Genomic DNA, 18,504 nt, shown 5'->3' on the forward strand with positions numbered 1-18,504 from the left:
TTACTGGTCTGAATGTGTATGCACTACATCTTCAATAAGTGGATGGTCCTTTGCATCTTTTATTAAAACATATACACGTTAACTATGCAATGGCAGGGAGGTGGGAATCTGTCTTTACTGGGGTTTGGGTCATGCTCTGTGTTTACCCAGTCACTCAAGCTAACACATGGATTCCATCTTTCTTCCCTCCTTTTCCTTCACCATCCCCAGGTGCCATCAATCACTAAGCACCGTCAACTCATTCTCTCCTTCTAACCTCACCATACCTGGTCCAAGACACCATCCTCTCTGGCCTGGATTTGACCATGGCTTCCCCAAAGTCTCTCCAGCTAAGGCCTTGATTCCCTTGATCCATGCTCAGCACTAGTTCAGGTGGTCCCTCCAGATATGCATGACGTCTTCTCAGTTTTCTCATCCACATTCTTTACTTCACTGTAAGGACCGTCTCCAGTTCCCTGACAGGTCCTTCCCCTTGTGCATCCATCGCCTGGAACATGCTCAGCCTCTAGACCTGCTATCCCCTATTCATCTTTCACAGCTTTCTAGAAGCTTCCATGCCCCAGCCAGACGGCCCTCCCCTCCTCAGTGCACTTGAGTTCCTCTAGCACAGCACTGAGGACAGTGTATGGAGAAGAGCTTCGGGCTCTGTCTGTCTTCCAACAGACTGCACGCTCCACGAGGGCCAGGAGAGGGTTGTGCTCTGTTCATGGTTGTACCCGTGAATCCTAGCACATAGTTTGCAAACAGCAGCTATTTGTTTAAAAGAGGAATAAATACGGAGACGGAGAGGACACTCCTACATGAGTTCACAGAAGAAAAGAGCCTACAAAAATACATTAAGACTGTTCCATATCTTGCATGGTTCCCAGCGTAGAGGATTTGGGACATTTTAACTTTGGAGAGATGGCAGGTGTGTCAGTAGATGGAAGACAGAAAAGAACCACTTTAGGGGCCTCTGGGTGGCTCGGTCAGTTAAACGTCTGCTTTCTGCTTAGCTCATGATCTCTAGGTCCTGGGATGGAGCCCCGCTTTGGGCTCCCTGCTCAGTGGGGACCCTGCTTCTCCCTCTCCCTCTGTGCTCTCTCTCACACACACACTCTCTCTCAAATTAATAAAGAGAACCTTTAAAAAAATTTTAAAAAAGAATAACTTTGGACTTTCTGTGTTTTACCTAAGATATTTGCTGTGAGACACGCTCACTCACACAGACCCTAACAGATGATGATTCAACAGAATTTCAGTCAGTCCAATATTGAGTCAAACAAAAATGCACTTTGGGCCCAAATCTTAGCATGTGGAGAATGAAATAAACCAGACCAGTCAATGTGACTTTTCAGTCCTCCATCTCAAGGCCAGACCTTGCCCGACTTACGCTAAGGTAAACCGGTAAACGTGGTGAAGCCTTGCTGCTAACACAGAATCCCACAGAACACACCAGGGCCGGCGAGCGAACCCGCGCGCACCTGCAAGTGTGTGCGGACGAAGGACTTCTTTCCAGTGTAGTCGAAGTTGTTCCTCATGAGGAAGTACAGCAGCTGGGAGGCCTCGGTTCTGATGGAGCTCAGCTTCGAGTTGCAGCACTTGAGGACCTCGTAGCACAGAGCGGCACACATGTCGGCCCTCCCTTCGTAGAACGTCGAGGGGAACTAGGCGAACACCAGAGAACATGGGCAGGTGGACATCAGTGCTCCCCCCAACTCCAGAGGGAAAGCAAACAAGATGGTCATCAGCGAGGGCTTCCCCCGAGGAAGCCTCTTACCTTATAGATGAATGACCTTAAGGCAGTGAAGACATTTTTTAAAGCTGTTTCAGACTGATGTTTTTGAAGAAAACACAGGTAGACGTCGAAAACTTTTTTCATGAGGGGATTATGACCATGATCAGCCAGGAGCTGGTTCTGAAAACACACAAGGACAGCTTGGTTAGTGAGACACGCCAGACACCCGTACTAGGTTACATACAGTTTTCAGACTCAAAGGTTCAATGTCCCAGGTACTAAGACAACTTGTAATTTAAACGAACTCTACCATGAATCTCCAGGAAGGCAGAGAACCCTTGTGGAGCACAAATAAGTCTATAACTAAATTTCTGCTGTGGAGACTTTGCTTTTTCTTTTTCTTTTCTAAAGAGTTTATTTATTTTATTTATTTAAGAGAGAAAGGAAAGCAAGCGTGAGGGAGGGGAGGGGCAGAGGGGGAGGGAGAGACAAGCTGAGCATGTAGCCCAACTCGACGCTCGATCCCACCACCCAGAGATCATGACTTGAGCCAAAATAGAGAGTTGGATGCTTAACTGATTGAGCCACCCAGGGGCCGCTTGCTTCTTCCTGTTAGGGGAGGGACTAATCATAAAACGGCCTAGCGAACTGTAGCATGGCTTGAAGGACTAGTGGTCCGAAGTACTGATTTGGCTTCTATGTATTTATTTATTTTTACTGTATACCAGCAACCAGTACAGAGGCAGTCTTCGGGCTATCTTAATTCCAACAAAGAAGTGCCCTTACAGGCATGAGCTGATTAACAAGCTGGAAAAAATACTGAAGTGTGGTATAGGAAGTGAGATCCTCCAAAAGTAATTTTGTGGGGTGCCTGGGTGGCTCAGTCAATCAGTTAAATGTCTGCCTTCAGCTCAGGTCATGGTCCCAGGGTCCTGGGATGGAGTTCCACATCAGGCTCCCCACTCAGCAGGAAGTCTCCTTCTCCCTCTGCCCCTCCCCCTGCTCCTGCTCTCTCTTTCCCTCAAATAAATGAAATGTTTAAAAAAACAAAATTAAGTTTTTTTTCAGGCTTCTCAGGCACTCTGTTAAGCAATGAGTAACCAGACAAGCTTGGTAAGGTGGGAAACCCAGAGGCTTTGATCAGGCCCCATTTATCATGTGCACAGAACTGCACAGGTAAACTGAGTCTAATTTTCTCGTCTGTAAAATGGCGACCTTGGACCTGACCTTGCACAGCTACTGTGAACACGCGAGTCAAGTACAAAAAGCATCTGATGCATTCATGGGTCTGGCTCAGTAAGAGGTGGCTAGCAGGACTTTCACATCACGGGTTTTACTCGACAAAGCAAACAAGGTTACTTCTCACCGTTCTGCAAGACTTTCTTGCACATGCAGTAAATTCACACTAACTGAACGCCTGTGAGCCTGGCTGGCTAAAACTCTCACAGAGTGCCTAACACACAGGCAGACAGACGTGTCGCCGAGCCAGAGGCCAGCACGTAGCCGTGGTGTTTAAATCCGCATTGACACTAAAGGGCTATATCTTCAAGGATGCACAGAGGTGTGTGTGTGCTTGGGCGAGGGCACACGTCTGCGTTCTGCATGAGGCAAACATGTTTATAATAAAAAAACGTCAGGAGGCCAGTATCCCAAACCAATCTTACCATTGTGCCAAATGACCGGAGATAGCTTATGGCCAAGTAATTCTGTTGAACAGCAAAGTACAGCTAGAGTATTAGTTTTAAGATTTACCTCATCTTACTTTTGGAGAAAAATTTTACTCAAGGAGTAAGTTTTGTTTTCTTAGGTCCAGTGACTCACAGCTGGTAGGACACCTGGAATTCACAGGGATCTTTATAACGTGAAACACTGAGGCACAGTATTGAATTCCATCATGTGAAAGAGAGCCATTTAATGAGCAGAAAATGGGACTTAATTAACAGAATATGATATCATTCTCAACCATGAGCAGCTGTTCACCAACTGGCGGGGGGAGGGGAGAGGCTGTTTCCAGTGTTTTGGAACTGCTTGCATGTGAACATGACTTTTGTTGTCTGTGAACATTACTTCTCCCAGGGGGCACTGTTCTCCCTAATTACGGGAGGATTAAGGTTTGCGCAGATCTGGATGAGCTTTCCTTCTCTCAGCACTATCTGCTGGAGACATCCAGATGAGACGGTGTGTACAAAAATCGCCAGGAGCCCTGGTCTTGCTGTTGGATCTGGCCTGTCTCCAAGTTCTTACCCCAGGAGTTAAATTTTCCTGCCTCACTCTCTCTGGTCAAGATTTCGCTTCCCATTTTCAGGATTTAGTCTTCTTGGGTTCTGATCCCAAAACCCACTTGCAAGAATGCAGTTAAAAGTCACTCACACTAAGATATAAGTAATCCCTCATTTCAAGGAGTAAAGGTTCTCTTACCCCAGACATACCCCATTGTACCAGCTGCCTTCTGTAATCTTCTAATCAATTTTCTTCTCTCCCCCCTCTGCCCTCTCTCTTTCACTTATTAGAAAGTTATATACTCTAAATATAAAAAAATATATAAAAAATAAAATATATTAAAAAAAATTCTGAATATTCAGAAAGGTTCATGGCGGGAGAAGGAAGAAGCAAAAACAAAACCACCCTTCACTTCACTCAGAAGTCACCAAGGTAACACCAGAGTGTATCTCATTTCTACTTTTTTATCCCTGTAGACCTGTAGTGAGGATAGGAAAATTTCATTCGGGAAAGTAAATGAGACATTAGAACAATATGAAAGGCACAGCTTCTCTCTAGCAACAAGGTGGGGAATAGGTTATAAATCAATCTCAGAGTGTCTGATGTGGAGGCAGGTTTGATTGTTGTAACACGTCCTCCTGAGGGAAATGAGCCTTTCAGAGAATGAAGACACATCAGTAATTTTTAAAGATCTAGGAATAGGATAACAATGAACTTAAATCCTGGGCACCAAAATGAGATGTCTAGTGCTATTTAAGACAGATCTACCTCTCCTGGGCAGAAGGCATTTAGTTTTACTTGGACATCGCTTTAAGAATCCACCTTAGCGGGCGCCTGGGTGGCTCAGTGGGTTAAGCCGCTGCCTTCAGCTCAGGTCATGATCTCAGGGTCCTGGGATTGAGTCCCACATCGGGCTCTCTGCTCAGCGGAGAGCCGGCTTCCCTTCCTCTCTCTCTGCCTGCCTCTCTTGTGATTTCTCTCTGTCAAATAAATAAATAAAATCTTAAAAAAAAAAAAAATCCACCTTAGCAAAGGGCTGTTTCAGCTGCAAATGCTTATTAGTCACTAAGGTAACCTCATTTCATGTGTCTTTGCAGGCCAGGCTCATGGTCTGCATGAGCACAAACTCCCTAGAAGAACCCAATTATCCAAGTGCTTCTCACCGTCACGTACGGATTCTCACCAAGCAGCTCAATCAAGAAAAGGCACAAGGTGGGATTGCTAAAAATACATTCTCAGGTTAAACGTGCAAACACATTTAAAAAGATGATCAACTATGAAAGGCCAGAATTGACTTGGGATTGTGTTAATCACAGACATTGTAAAACAGCCAGAGAGGAACCTTATTTTTCTGCACATAACTACCTTGGTTTATAAAACTTTCATGCTTATCAGCTTATCTCTTCTCTCTGTCTGTTCCCCCCCCTTCTCTGTCCCACCTCCCACACCTGGTTTAGTGGATGGAGAACAAGGGCTTTGGCAGGCCAGGTGTGCAGTGATCTTGGGCAAATATTCTGCCCTGTCTCAGCCTCAGTCTCCTCATCTGTAAAATGGGGTAAAAGAATATCCACCAGTCCAGGCTGTTGTGAAGATTAATGCCCGAGGCATGGAAGGCACTTAATAAATAGCAGGGCTGAAATCTTTTCAAACATTTTCTCTCATTAAGAATGTATTTTCTTGGCTACCTTTGGCAATTTACTAGATGTGGTCAACTCAGAAACTTGATCACGATGGGGCTTTTATCTGTGGAAGATGATTTTTCTCAAATTAACGTCCACTAATTCAATGTAAAAATTTAATTTTTCAGATATGCTCCAAATGATGCCTCAGCTGAGTAAATGATTTGCAGAGGAAGATTCAAGAGGCTGCTGTGCCAGGGCCCCTCATGAACCTATAATCTAGGCCAGGGAAGCCTGCCTCGGGGCGTGACATCTGTTCCGCTGTAACGCCCGCCCATCTTCCCACTTCTGCATGGGGGCACTGGGCTTTACATGCTTTTGCTCACAGGCATATGGACTTTGACAGAGGATCACCTCAGCGCTCAAGCTCCACCTTCCCCCTGGGTCTCAGGAGTTAGACCCTTTCTTACAGGACCAGGAAGGCATGAACACAGGGTAGATGTCTTTGGGTACTTCGCATCTGTCCATCATACAGCAGGCATAATCGCCATGTTCTAGAGAAGGGAATCAAGGTTTCCAGATGTCAAGCAGACCCACCAGAGGCTTAGAATCTGGCTCCTGCTGGAGCTGGGAGGTAAAGTCTCATCTACATCCGGAAAGCGGCAGCTCCTTTCAAAGGTCATCTTTAAATTTCCAATAGCCCTGACCACAGGAGGCAGATCCTATTTTTTCTAACCTTCAAATGAGAAATCTTAGGTCCAGAGACATGAAGCAATCTCCCCCAAAGACCTTTAGACAATAAATGTCACAAATCGGGGACCATCAGGTGTTGTTTCTCAAGAGACAGAGCCTTCTGGTGGCTAGGCACTGGGGACCTGGGAACCTTGATGAACAGGTTGCTTCTTTAATGTGAAGCAAGCATTTTTCAGGGGGCAAAGTGAGAACCGTAGGCTGCACAGTAGAGAGACTGTCACTATTCTCACAGACCCGACAGACTATATCTGTGGCGCACCCGTCCTCACACCCGGCCAGTGTGCCAGGCTCCACCTGCCGCGTAGCAGCAGGGTCTCAGGAGCACGGGCACGGTGGAGTGAAGCAGGGGGTAGAACTTACAGATTCTGTAAGTTTCTGTTCTGAACTGTTCTGTTCTTATAGAACTGAAGAGTTCTGATCTGAACTTAAAGATTCTCAGCTGGCAGTGATAAAGGTACACACGGCAGTCACATTTAAAAAGTCATTGCCGAGGGGCGCCTGGGTGGCTCAGTGGGTTAAAGCCTCTGCCTTCGGCTCAGGTCATGATCCCAGGGTCCTGGGATGGAGCCCCGCAGTGGGCTCTCTGCTCAGCGGGGAGCCTGCTTCCTCCTCTCTCTGCCTCCCTCTCTGCCTACTTGTGATCTCTACCTGTCAAATAAATAAATAAAATCTTAAAAAAAAAAAAAAGTCATTGCGGAGGGGCATCTGGGTGGCTGGGTTAATCCTCTGCCTTTGGCTGAGGTCATGATCTCAGGGTCCTGGGATTGAGCCCCGCCTTGGGCTTTGTGCCCAGCAGGGAGCCTGCTTCTCCCCCTCTCTCTGCCTGCCTCTCTGCCTACTTGTGATCTCTCTCTGTCAAATAAATAAATAAAATCTTAATTTAAAAAAATGTCATTGCTGATTGCAACACACTTTTTAACTAAAAACGCAGAAAAGAAAACGGAAAGAGGTTCCAGACATGGTTCTGGTTCTCCAGCCATGGCGTTCAGGTCATCCCCCAACTTTCTGCGTTAGCCAGTCTGGGTCAGGGCCTAAGAATGTGCACTTCGAACAAGCTCCCTGGGTCTGCTGAGAGCCACGAGAGTGGAGGCTCTGTGGACTAGAACACAGCTACCCCCACACTCATTCAGTTAGGGTCTGTGTTTCCTTATCTCTTCAATGGGTTCCCAGTAATGACATTTCATGGGGACGTGAGTAGCATGGCTGCTGAGAAGAATAAAGGTAGAGTATACAATCAAGTGACATGATATCAGGGTAACTTATTTTTATCCAAAATAAAAAAAAAAATGCACCTTATGAGAATCAAAGATAAGTAAAGCAGAAAATGACTTTGGTTATCTTCTCCAAATATCCTTGGAAACAAACACACTGTTTCAATAATCATCATGTATCAACTCTAATTCAATTTCCTTCTTCCATGCTGGAAATGGAAGCAATCAATTAGCAAGCCTGGGAAGCGTTAGGTCCCTAGAATCAAGTGAATGCCTTATGAGACCATTTCCACCTACCTGAATATTACTCGCTGAAACCTAAAAATAAGACCAAAACAATCTTTTCTTTTCTATCCTTGAAATGCTTCTATCACTGGAGTTACTAACAGATTTTTTTAAAATTGTAAGAGGTGAATGTATTTGTAGTTACTGCTTTTCTACACATAAGTAGCTAATTTTAACTGCTGCTACATTTGGATATTCTCAGATAGTCGGGGCAGAAATGTCTGATGAGTTTCCCATTATTAATCAGCCTTGAGGGCACAGCAAACCATGTTCTCCAGGGGGCTGCTTTCCTCTGGCCGAGAGGCAACCACCTCCTGGGACTGTTTCCATCATTTGCAGCACACCCTGACCAGCTGAACTTTCTTTTATTTCAAGGAATTCAAGTCATTAACCATGCAATGGTTTCACTAAGGAATTTTGAGGATGTGTGGTTTCTTTACAGGGGCAAAAACAGTTGCTGAAATAAAAAAAATACAACACAGGAAGTTCTTGCTGGTTCAACCAAACAAGCAGAATGAATTTAAAAGGTAAAGCTCTGACCAGGCCCAGCTGTTCACTACGAACCTTAAATGCCAGTGTAAACAGAGAGAGTGTGTCCAGGGCCGTGAGGCACACCTCGGTAGCGATGTTGGCTTCTAGCAGCGACTGGTGGAGAACGTCCGCGTCCGAGTGGCCGTAGCCTGCGTGGATTACAACACAAGGTTACTGCCCAGCGACTGCAGACGGAGAGGCTGGCGGCACAGTGTAGTCGCAGTCAACTTTTGATTATTTACGGAAGGCTTCCTCTGGGGCCTTGTTTCCTTTTTTCAGTGGTTGGGGGGTACATAATGAATAATGTGTCTGTTCAATTAGAACTCTTTTTCAATTCTGGAAGGGAAATAAGAGCAGCAAACATTTACTGTGTGCAGGCTATGTGCCAGCCGTAATTCTATGAACTTTCAGTGTTCTCGCTCATTTAATCCCGCAGCAGCCCTGTGAAGTATGTACATTCTTAAACCCTTTTTGCAGAGAAGGAAACTGAGGCACAGAAAGTTTGGACAGCTTGTCTTAGGTCCCACAGTTAGTAAACAGCAGAGCCAGGAAGGCATCTGGACGGGAGCCAATCCACTGAGCCACGGGGCTGAGCTCTTAGGATGGGAGGGGCTGGTGACCGAAGCTGAGATTTCCCAAGCTTCCCGCAGAGACAGAGGCAGCGGCCCAGCACAGGTTTTTTAAGAAAGTGAGTCAGAGTCAGGCTGCGGGGCCCTGAATCCAGCTCAGCCACTTGCTAGTTGTGTGACCTTGGGCAAGTTATTTGACCTCTTTATGCCTCAGTTCCCTGATCTGTAGAATGGGGATAGTAAAAGTATCTGCCTCAAAGGGTTGTGGTGAGCATTCAATTGGTTAAGATCTGGGAAGTTCTTAGAATAGCGGCTGGCACATGGTGGACGGCCGTGTAAGTGCTGAATCAATAACGTAAAGATCTAAACGATCAGCCAGAACAACGAGCGATAACCAAGAGTTGACTGCACTGCTAACAGAATTCTACTTGCTTCATCAAAAAGCACGAAAGCCAGTACATGTCTGAAAGGAACGTTTAAGAAAAGGAAAGGACCTGAAGAATCGTAATTTAAATACAAGCTGATATCTTCTATATGTGGCTGTAAAAACCAATTTAGTACAGACATAAATGTAGCTTGACATACAATTTGAGATATTAAATTATGAAATGATATGCATTAGCGGAAATACATGTAGGGATGCAGAGATGTTACAGTACTGATCTAGAGGTCAAAGAAAGATGGCAATATAATGAAACATCACACAATGTCCTACTCCAAGGAGCAAACACAAATCAACACTTACTATGTAGGTAATTTTCTTTATCCTCCAAAGAGCAGGACATTTTCTATACAGATCAGGAAAATGAAGTAGAGAAAACCTAGAGGATTTTTCTTGAGCCAGTAATGGGGGGGGAAAAAAAAAGAAACCCAGACACTACACTCCAAATTCCTTATTCAGGTCACTGTGTCACAGTATGTATTATTATGACAAAATAACTAGCATGATGTTATTCTGACTTTGATAAACGTCAGAGTTACAAAGGGATTTTTAGAAAGAGGTTTTCCAAGCTGCTGCGTTGCTCTTAAAATAGGCGAAAAACACCATCACGTGTTTTCACCCAGCGTTGCTCTACAAGGGCAGTTCTGAAGGTTTGTGTCTGTGGACTGCATGATTTTCACACTGCAACAGAGTCAGTGTGCCTTGAGAGGGGCTCTGTAGCACCCGGCGCCATGCTGGTTCTTTCTGTGTTTGCTTCTCTGGTAAGAGGTCTCCCCGAGACAGAGAGATGGATGCACTTTGGTACAAATTTCACTGCACTGCCGTTGTAAGCCGGGGCACCTCCTTGTTCAGCATGGTTTGTTTGGTAAGATCAGAGACGGTGAAAGAGGAAAACAGATTGTTAATTATGGCTACGTGATTACAAACCGGGGCGGGAGGTGTGGGGGAATATAGCATCTTTTATTAGACCAACCAAAATTATCGCAGGCCAAAAAGACCCTTTGGGGACTGCTGAAGTTTTATGGTCAGGGGAAATCATATAAGGAACTTGTTTTGGTGATGATTTTAATATTTTTCTTGGCAAAGAACTGACGTTTTCTTTTTCTGGAAAGGTAACGTATGCACGTGTGATCATTACAGACACAATTGCCTACACACTGAAGAATTTCCACACCATTTAATTTCAGCTGAAAGGTCTGGACCCATTCAGGACTGGAACTTGGCAATGTGTTGTTTTAAAACACAGAATCAATGGCCACGCTAATGAAGTTTTTATGTTAATTATGTATATATGTATGGAAACATGACAATGACAAAATTTCTCCAAGCTCTTAGACTCTCTCTGAGTGTCGACATTGTGTATCTCATTTCCTTAAGGATCACAGTCAGATTCATATAGAAATCTGTCTGCCTGTGTCTGAATCATCGAAGAATCAAAGAAATGATCCAGTTGAGCCACAACTGGTTATAATTTTGCTTCTCCTTAAACTCCTCTCTCAAAAAAGTCAGCAATATTCCCGAGCCAGTGTTAGTAAAGTCCCTAAAAATAAAGGGCAGCGTAGAGAGGTTGTCCAAGCGGTATAGACTGCATGGACAGTTCACCGAGGGATACTCCCATGGAAACTGCTGGTCTCAACGCCTGGAACTAAGTAGTGCACAAGGCAAGGCTTTCGTCATTGGTCACCATGTTACAGGCCAAGCCAAGAAGATGAAACTGACTTGGTACATCCAAAAAGGAGTCTTAAGAGAAAATGCAATTTCTTAAAGTATCGGTCAGCAACTCTTTGAAGCTGATTAAGCAGATTCTCACTGGGGCAAGTAAGGAATGCTGTGTTAACCCTACTGATTTCCCCTACAGAACTGTGGTGCCTTGAGGCGCAGGGCACTGACTGACTACCTTCAGCCAGGCTGATCGGAGAGAGGAGAAGGACTTCCTTGAGGTGCCACCTCTGGTCCACACATCATGGACGGCTTTAGCGTCCTTGGATTCACTGCTCACATTGACACAATTTTCATTCTGTTATAACTCTGGTAAATGATTTATTCTAAAATCCCCAAGTCTTCTCAACACAGAGGCAAACGATGAGTTTTCCCCTCTAATGTCATCTGTTACATTAGTCTTAATGAACCTTACTCTGTTTAACAAACTCCTGTTACTAGAACAGCTTGACTGAATAACGCTGGCCCCATCTGTAAACAGTCTCTCCCTCCCCACTGCCACGCCATCAGAGGGGATGTGGTGGGAAGGACAAAAACACTTGCCTTTTCCAAATGCCAGAGGACGTTTGGGCTGGAAGTCAGATACATATTCTAACAGGAGGCACTTTCTTTTCAACAGGTGCCTTTACCCTTATTTTTATTATTTTTTTTCCTCTGGCCCACATAATCTGAATCCAGAAAAATAATACACTTTGTGAGAAATGTGAGAAAAAAGTAAATGCTACTGAATGATACGGAATCTTCTTGCTAAAAGGCGGCCCCAAACACGGAAGACCTAGTCCCCTAGATATATTAATTCACGGTATGCAGCCTTTACTAACTGCATATACTTTAGCAAACTATCAGACCGATCAACCTCTATGTTATTATCTATTTGTTCATCTCCATCCCACTTTTATTGCTAAAAATGTTTTCTTCACAAATGAGCAAAGAGTAGACAGTAGAATAAGGAATAATATTCCAAGGCAAAAATGATGTGATTTGCTTTCTGTCCTCTGACTCATACAAAAACCCTAATATGCTCAAAAATGATTTGTGGAATGGGTCTGTAATCTCAGAGTTTATACCTGAGGAAAGGTGATGCCATCTGCTTTCTCTTCTCTGAAGAAAACCTCAGTCTAATGTTCAGCTGTGTCTGGAAATAGTACCTCGTATGGGATATACAGCCCAGACTGTGGAAACACTTGGTTTAAGCATGCATTGTAATTTAAAGTCCTTTTTAAGGTTATTAAGAATGTAAACATGTCCTGACTTTAAAGAGGCATCGTGCCAGACTTTCGCAGTTCTGAAACCCCATCAATTGCAAGAAGTTCCAATGACTGACTGTCATATTAGATGGAATATGCAAGGCACATGTGTGAGGTAGGTCAGTTATAACTCCCGAGTTATAGCCTGATAACTGAAATGCTAGAAAACATGCAAAAATATATTTCTAAATCAAGGAAACCTGCTTCAGAATAATAAAAAAGTGACTTCATAAACATTTCATTTACTATCTTGAGTATATACTTTTAAAGCATCTAAGTCGATTTTTTACCCATTTTAAGAGTTTCATTGTCATGTTTAAAACCTTCTGTAAAATAGTAATCTTACTTCAAAGAATACAGGTTCTCTGTGTTTTTCCTGTAAATTCAGTGTCACATACAGTAAGGGAATTTAATGATCACTGATACTCATTGTCTTGCTTGCACTTCACAGACGGCAAAGAATTTCAGAGTTAGATGTGGTCTTACAAACCATCTCATCTAACTCTTCACCTCCCCGTGTGACGTTTAAAAGACCTGAACAATATACCCCGGGAGGCCTCACCCAGTCTGTTTCCACACCTCCAACTCCCAGTGCCCACACTAGCTAATGGGCAATTCAGTTACAAAATGATTTGCCATAATGACCTGAAATCACATTCTCTGCAACTTAATCCAGTGACCTTGAACTCTCTCTTATACCGAATGATACAAAATGCAGGTTTTCTTTAAGTGTTTCTACCTCTTGTCTGGCTTTTCGCCCTACGGTACCAGCAGGAAATAGGAATTATCATGCAAACGAATTTAATATATTCCTCGAGCAATATATAACCACAAAGTAAATGCAAAGTGTTATTTTGTGTGTTTTGCACACGTATCGCTTACTTACAAACAGGTCTGACTTAGCTTCCTTCCCACAGCATGGTTTACGTAAAATATTCTACAGGTAGCTCTCACTTTCAATTTTCCATTTGACCCAAACAGCTTCTGTTGATACACAACAGGATGCACTTCACAATAAAAAGGTCAATGTCTTAATGTTGTAAACATTTACTTTTCACGTACCTGGGTAATGACCCAAACATAATGAACCTCTATCTTCTGAGTGTTTTTGAATAGTGAAGGCTATTTGGACACAGTGGGACTTATCATTTTCATTATTTCCTATCAAAATCCAAGAGTAAAGATAAGACCCCACCATGGTTACAGGTAAGGTGTACATGGTGTCTTTTCCCATGTCCTACTAATGGGGGCTTGAAACTTGGACGTCACTGGATTAAATTTCTGGCAGTCCTCTGCTGCCCCCAGCTGGTCAAGCTGAGGCCTGACAAAGCCTTTCCTACTCGGAAACTAAGACAAAACAAAATTGCAGGTGGTATACATAGGGAGGGGGCCCTCTTCCTATTTTTTTCTTTTCTAAAATAAATTCTCAAATAAATTTTAGACTCTGGTATCCTGCAAATCTCTCACATACTGGATTTATGTCATCTTGGTTGGTCCAACAGAAGGTACTGTATTCATCGTTAAAGAGGACTTTTTTAAGAAAGACATGTATGATTACAAATTTCCCATAAATACCTCGGTACCGGTGTAAAGAAATCACGTCTGTATACATCCATATATATGCTCACACATATACACATGTATACATACAGTATGTCCCGCCTTCTCTGTGGCTTCTGAGCACACGGACAATCTGGAGCTCAAAAAGGCTGAAGCCACCCAGATACATCATCAGACTTAGAGACGTAAATGGAGACCGAGTTCCAGGAGAAGATGCAAGGACTGTGAGACACCAGAACCAATTTGGGATGAGCAGACAGGAGGAGGCTAAAAGAAATCAGCTACACTCTGTTTCTCGGGAAGGCAGAAGGAGAAACGCTGATTGAGGATGGTGTCACTGAAAACTGACAAGAGCAAAAACTCCAGGATGAAAGAGGAGAGAGGCAGGAAGGACGGGCTCTCTGTGGGTAGCGGGAAGAGAGAATAGGAGTCAATCGTGTTCACAATATGCTGCTTGGCTGCAAAACACAGCCAGCTGTCTCTCTCCTCCAGTTCAAGCCACCATCGCAAAATCTGTTTGCAGCGGGAGGAGCGGCTGTCTGTCTTGGTGGATTAAGGTTATACACTCATGTGTTGATCACTCATTTTACTTTTGTTTATTTTCTATTTCCTAAATGATTATCTTTGGAGTGGGGGACTCGGTCTACTGACTTTTTTTTTTAAGTGCTTTAAAGTTTAGGTATTTATTCTAACCGACGGAGAGGTGATGCCTGTGTTATAAACTGTCCGGGCAGGGGCAGTGTGGCAAGTCCTGCAGAACCATGAGAATTTAATTTCTGTTTGCTTAATAGGAAGTGAAAACTAAAAACAACAAAACTTCTTTTGTTTGTGTCAACCCCTTGCCTGCAGAGCTAGAAAAAGCCCTAACAGACAAGATGTGGAAAAATCCAGTACTGGAGCCTGAGATGTGTCAGGAACGTACATTCGTGAGTGGCAGGCAAATGTAATACTGATCTAAATTAAGCTTAGAACTTTATAAAGAGAGTCTATACCCATTACATTGGACTTTGGGGTGGAACAGTAGGCAGCTGCTGTATTTTGATGCCTCGGCCTTCTTACTCTGAACTATTACCATTTTAAAGCATTTGGGAATATTGTCTTTACTCCTAGCCTATATAAAGAAAGAGGTAGGAAGATCACAGTGAGTGGAATTCTATGATTAGAAATGATGAGAAGATATTAATAGCTATACATTAAAGGCATTACTTGGCATGAGAACAAGTAATTGTATACATAAAACAGTAACTAGCTATGTTATGCTTGGAGAAAAGATGAAACAATTCAGAGAACACAACACTAACAGAAATGGTACCTATTATAAATGATGGCATTCGTTTTTAAAATGCTGCATGGCTGATATCTTTTAGGTTTTCTGCTTTGAGAAAACTTTTAAGGAGATGTAACACTTAAGTTTCTAGAAACAGTACATGATGTCATGTCTCCTCTGGTGATACGAAAAAAGTAAATTAAAAATATGCTCCCACTTTTTGGTAGAATCTCTACTGTGAAGTTAGAAAGCCCCAAAGTTAGGAAGGCAAGATGAACAAAAAGGTCTCGGTTTGCAAGTGAAGCGGCCTCATAAGCAGACTTCAACCTGATTAAATCTTACCATTGTCTACAGAAATTCCAAGCACACTTGATATCTTTCTCACACTGAAAACACAGAAAAAGTCACTTTGTTATTGGCTTTTCCACACCCTCACAAATTGATTCATGGGCTTTATGTTTTCATAGCAGTTTAAGGAGTAACATACATTCAAAGCTGGAATGTCAGAATGTGGACACTTGATCAATTACACGCATAGCCTCGGAAGAAAGAAAGGAACCTGTCCCAGATGTCCCCAGGACTTGCACACAGAAAATCCAAATATTCAATTAAAGATAATCAGAGAATGTTTGGCTGTCAAAATGTTTACGTTAAAAAATACTGAAGGGTGGGGGTTGGGACAAAGGGTCCAGCATTTTAGGTCTGGTGCTGTAGCTGACCATGTTCCACATTGTGTCACTCTCCTCCAAAGAAGGGAATTTCGCCATGAGCTCTTCATCCCACTTGCTCTGAGCTGGAAGAAAAGTCAGGTTGGTAATGTGGTGTGCTGCGGCCTGGGGCTCTCCCCTCTGAGATGTCACATGAGATGGCTGGCTGTTACGATGGTATGTCATGGGACTTACTGTGGTTAAAAGTGAGAGAGTTATCCAGGCTGCCCAGCTGCTGCAATCTGGCATGCATCATTCCTGTTCTGTTACGGGAAACAGGCAATGTCTGAGATTTTCGATCATGAACTATGGGTCCCAACCCCTCCTGGTTCCTGCAACATGAGTGAGATGGGATAGAAGCAAAAGTTAGACTTGTTACACTGCAGCGAGACGAGGAGGGTTAGTGAGGCCAGGACACAGCACAAGGGGACTGGCCACACGCCAACCAGAGCAGCGTGGCCTGAGACGCACACACAGGCGGCAGCTCTTAACTGAGTTCATAGCAAAGCACCTGATGATGAAGAAGCAAAAAGCAAGCTAAAGCAGGGAACTTTTCAGTTTCGGAATGTACTTTAGAGATGCTGCTTTTTAAAAGTCAGAGAGCATCAGTCCGACGTGGCGCTAAAGGTTAGCGTTTGGACAACTGCCAAACATCATGAGTATTTTCAGATTATACACGTTACTAAAGAGCAAAAAAAAAATTTTTTTTAAAGAAAACAATGCATTGGAAGAAACAGAGAACAAACATGCAATGAGAGGGATTATATGAGGCGGTTTTAACACCTTTATTCTTACCCAGGCAGGCAGGAGGGCCACACACTTTGTTAAACTTGTCAGCAGTCAAGTAAAGAAAATAGAAAAGTGATCTGGGTTAGCAATCATCCAGCTAACTTCCTACTGTGTACCATCACCAGAGCAGATGAAAAATGAGACCCGTGCTGGAATGACACCTGTCCCCCGGCCCGTAGCCAACCATCTCCCTCATTGTGTTATTGTGTGGAGGAGAACAGGAGTTCTAGAACATGCATGGACTGTCATCGGGCAACATGCTGCTGGGTGATTTCAGAGGGACACAATGAGAAGACGCAGTATTCCTCAGCCGGGACTGCCATGGAGGGCACACACCGACAGCATTCAGACTCCGCTTGGGATCTTTGTCACATGGAGCAGAAACCACAGGAATTTTCTATGAAGCAGGGCACATCTTTCCACAACACACCTAACAAGCAACACCACCTTCCACTCCCGCCTTCCTGGGCCCATCTGTTTTTAGGATAGCCCAAGAAAGCACACTTTTACATGCAAATATATACAGGGTGCTTATAAAGTCGGAAGATTTTTTTAAAAAATTAAATTTATAGCCATTAAAAAAAAAAAATCAGTTCACAGTTAGACAAGACCCAATTCTAAAATATTTTGTTGGGCAGAAACCTTCAGCTTCCCACATGCACCATGTTCAGCTCTGCGGCACGTCACCCTAATTTGCACAACACTCTCCAAAGGCCATCTTGTGCTGTGGGTGACAGTTACCGCGAGAAGGCTGGGAAGCTTGCTGGGCACAGTGCCTTCCGGTTACAAATATACCGCATCCCCATGTCCACGGGGCAGAGTCAAAGGGAGTAAAGTCCGGCTGCGAGGTGTTACCATATAAGGTCACCTTGTATATACTTGCATTTGGTACTCAAAAGTGCAAATATATAATTGACTGTTACGATAAAAAATAACAGTTAAAATGAGAGAACTTCAAGTGCCACCGCGTTTCAGTTAAAAATAAATACGAATAGGATGAAAGTGTAAAATATACTCTCTAAATTTACTCTTTAAAAAAAAAAACACCCACAAACTCTTATTGAACATGAAACATAATTCTGCAAATGTTTCAAATATCCCAAGAAAAGAACAATGTTAACATAAAAAGTAAAATCTCTACATTCAAATAAGCTTAAAAATCTCTCTCCTGTTTCATTGCTGTAAAACAGAATTACAGAGAAAAAACTCAATCACTACTAAATTTTCAAGTTGTCCTAAAATATAAATGTGTTTACTCATAAATAAATAACAACAATGGAAAACAGGATACTTAGACCAACACCGTAAATACATTATCACGGGACACACAACATGGACAAAACAGATACAGACACACTGAGCAGCCGCAGAGCAGGAGTGGGAACGTGGTAAGGACAAGACGTGCTCTGAAGAAATGCCTCCAAGAAAAAGAGGCTTGGGTGCCCCTCGCAATGAGGTTCCAGCTCCCCTCGCACTCAGCATGGATCTGAGAGAATGGTGTGGGCCAGGGTCATGAGGATGTATGAAACTCAATCAAGAGTTCTGGTCAGATAAGAGCAGGGCATGGGCAGCTTATCTGGACTGAGGAGAAAAGGCTCCATTGCAGAGACGGTTTTTAAGGAAATTCGAACAAATGAGATGGACTGAAAGCATTCTTTCATGAAGAAGAAAGGAAAAATGGTTACGTGAGAAATGATTATCTTTGTAGCTGGGAGAAGGAATGGTAAAAAGTGATCTTTGAAAGTCAACAGGGGAAGCAAAACCACTTGAGGAGGAGAAAAGAGCGAGAAGACACACCTGGGAGCTGGGAGAAGAGAAAGGGGACGGGAAGGAACAGAACACAGGGGCGTATTTGGAAGGAAGCACAC

The 18,504-nt window shown here is 43.5% G+C and overlaps 1 protein-coding gene across 21 annotated transcripts in view; it reads right to left on the reverse strand.

Moving 5' to 3' along the window:
* The window catches only part of DOCK9 (dedicator of cytokinesis 9), a 283,179-nt gene that overhangs the window by 35,756 nt on the left and 228,919 nt on the right, over positions 1-18,504 (reverse strand). For 13 of the 21 annotated variants that reach the window (XM_046028150.1, XM_046028136.1, XM_046028142.1 and 10 more), the window contains exons 38-41: positions 16,043-16,179; positions 8,370-8,485; positions 1,760-1,897; positions 1,464-1,646 (exon numbers count right to left, since the gene is read on the reverse strand). In XM_046028150.1, the coding sequence (XP_045884106.1) occupies positions 1,464-1,646; positions 1,760-1,897; positions 8,370-8,485; positions 16,043-16,179 (574 nt within the window). Of the gene's footprint in view, positions 1-1,463; positions 1,647-1,759; positions 1,898-8,369; positions 8,486-15,482; positions 15,527-16,042; positions 16,180-18,504 lie in introns of all 21 variants that reach the window. The other 8 variants (XM_046028152.1, XM_046028144.1, XM_046028140.1 and 5 more) reach the window with 2 other exon arrangements.

Source organism: Meles meles, chromosome 14, assembly GCF_922984935.1.
Source record: "Meles meles chromosome 14, mMelMel3.1 paternal haplotype, whole genome shotgun sequence".
NCBI classification, from domain to species: domain Eukaryota; kingdom Metazoa; phylum Chordata; class Mammalia; order Carnivora; family Mustelidae; genus Meles; species Meles meles.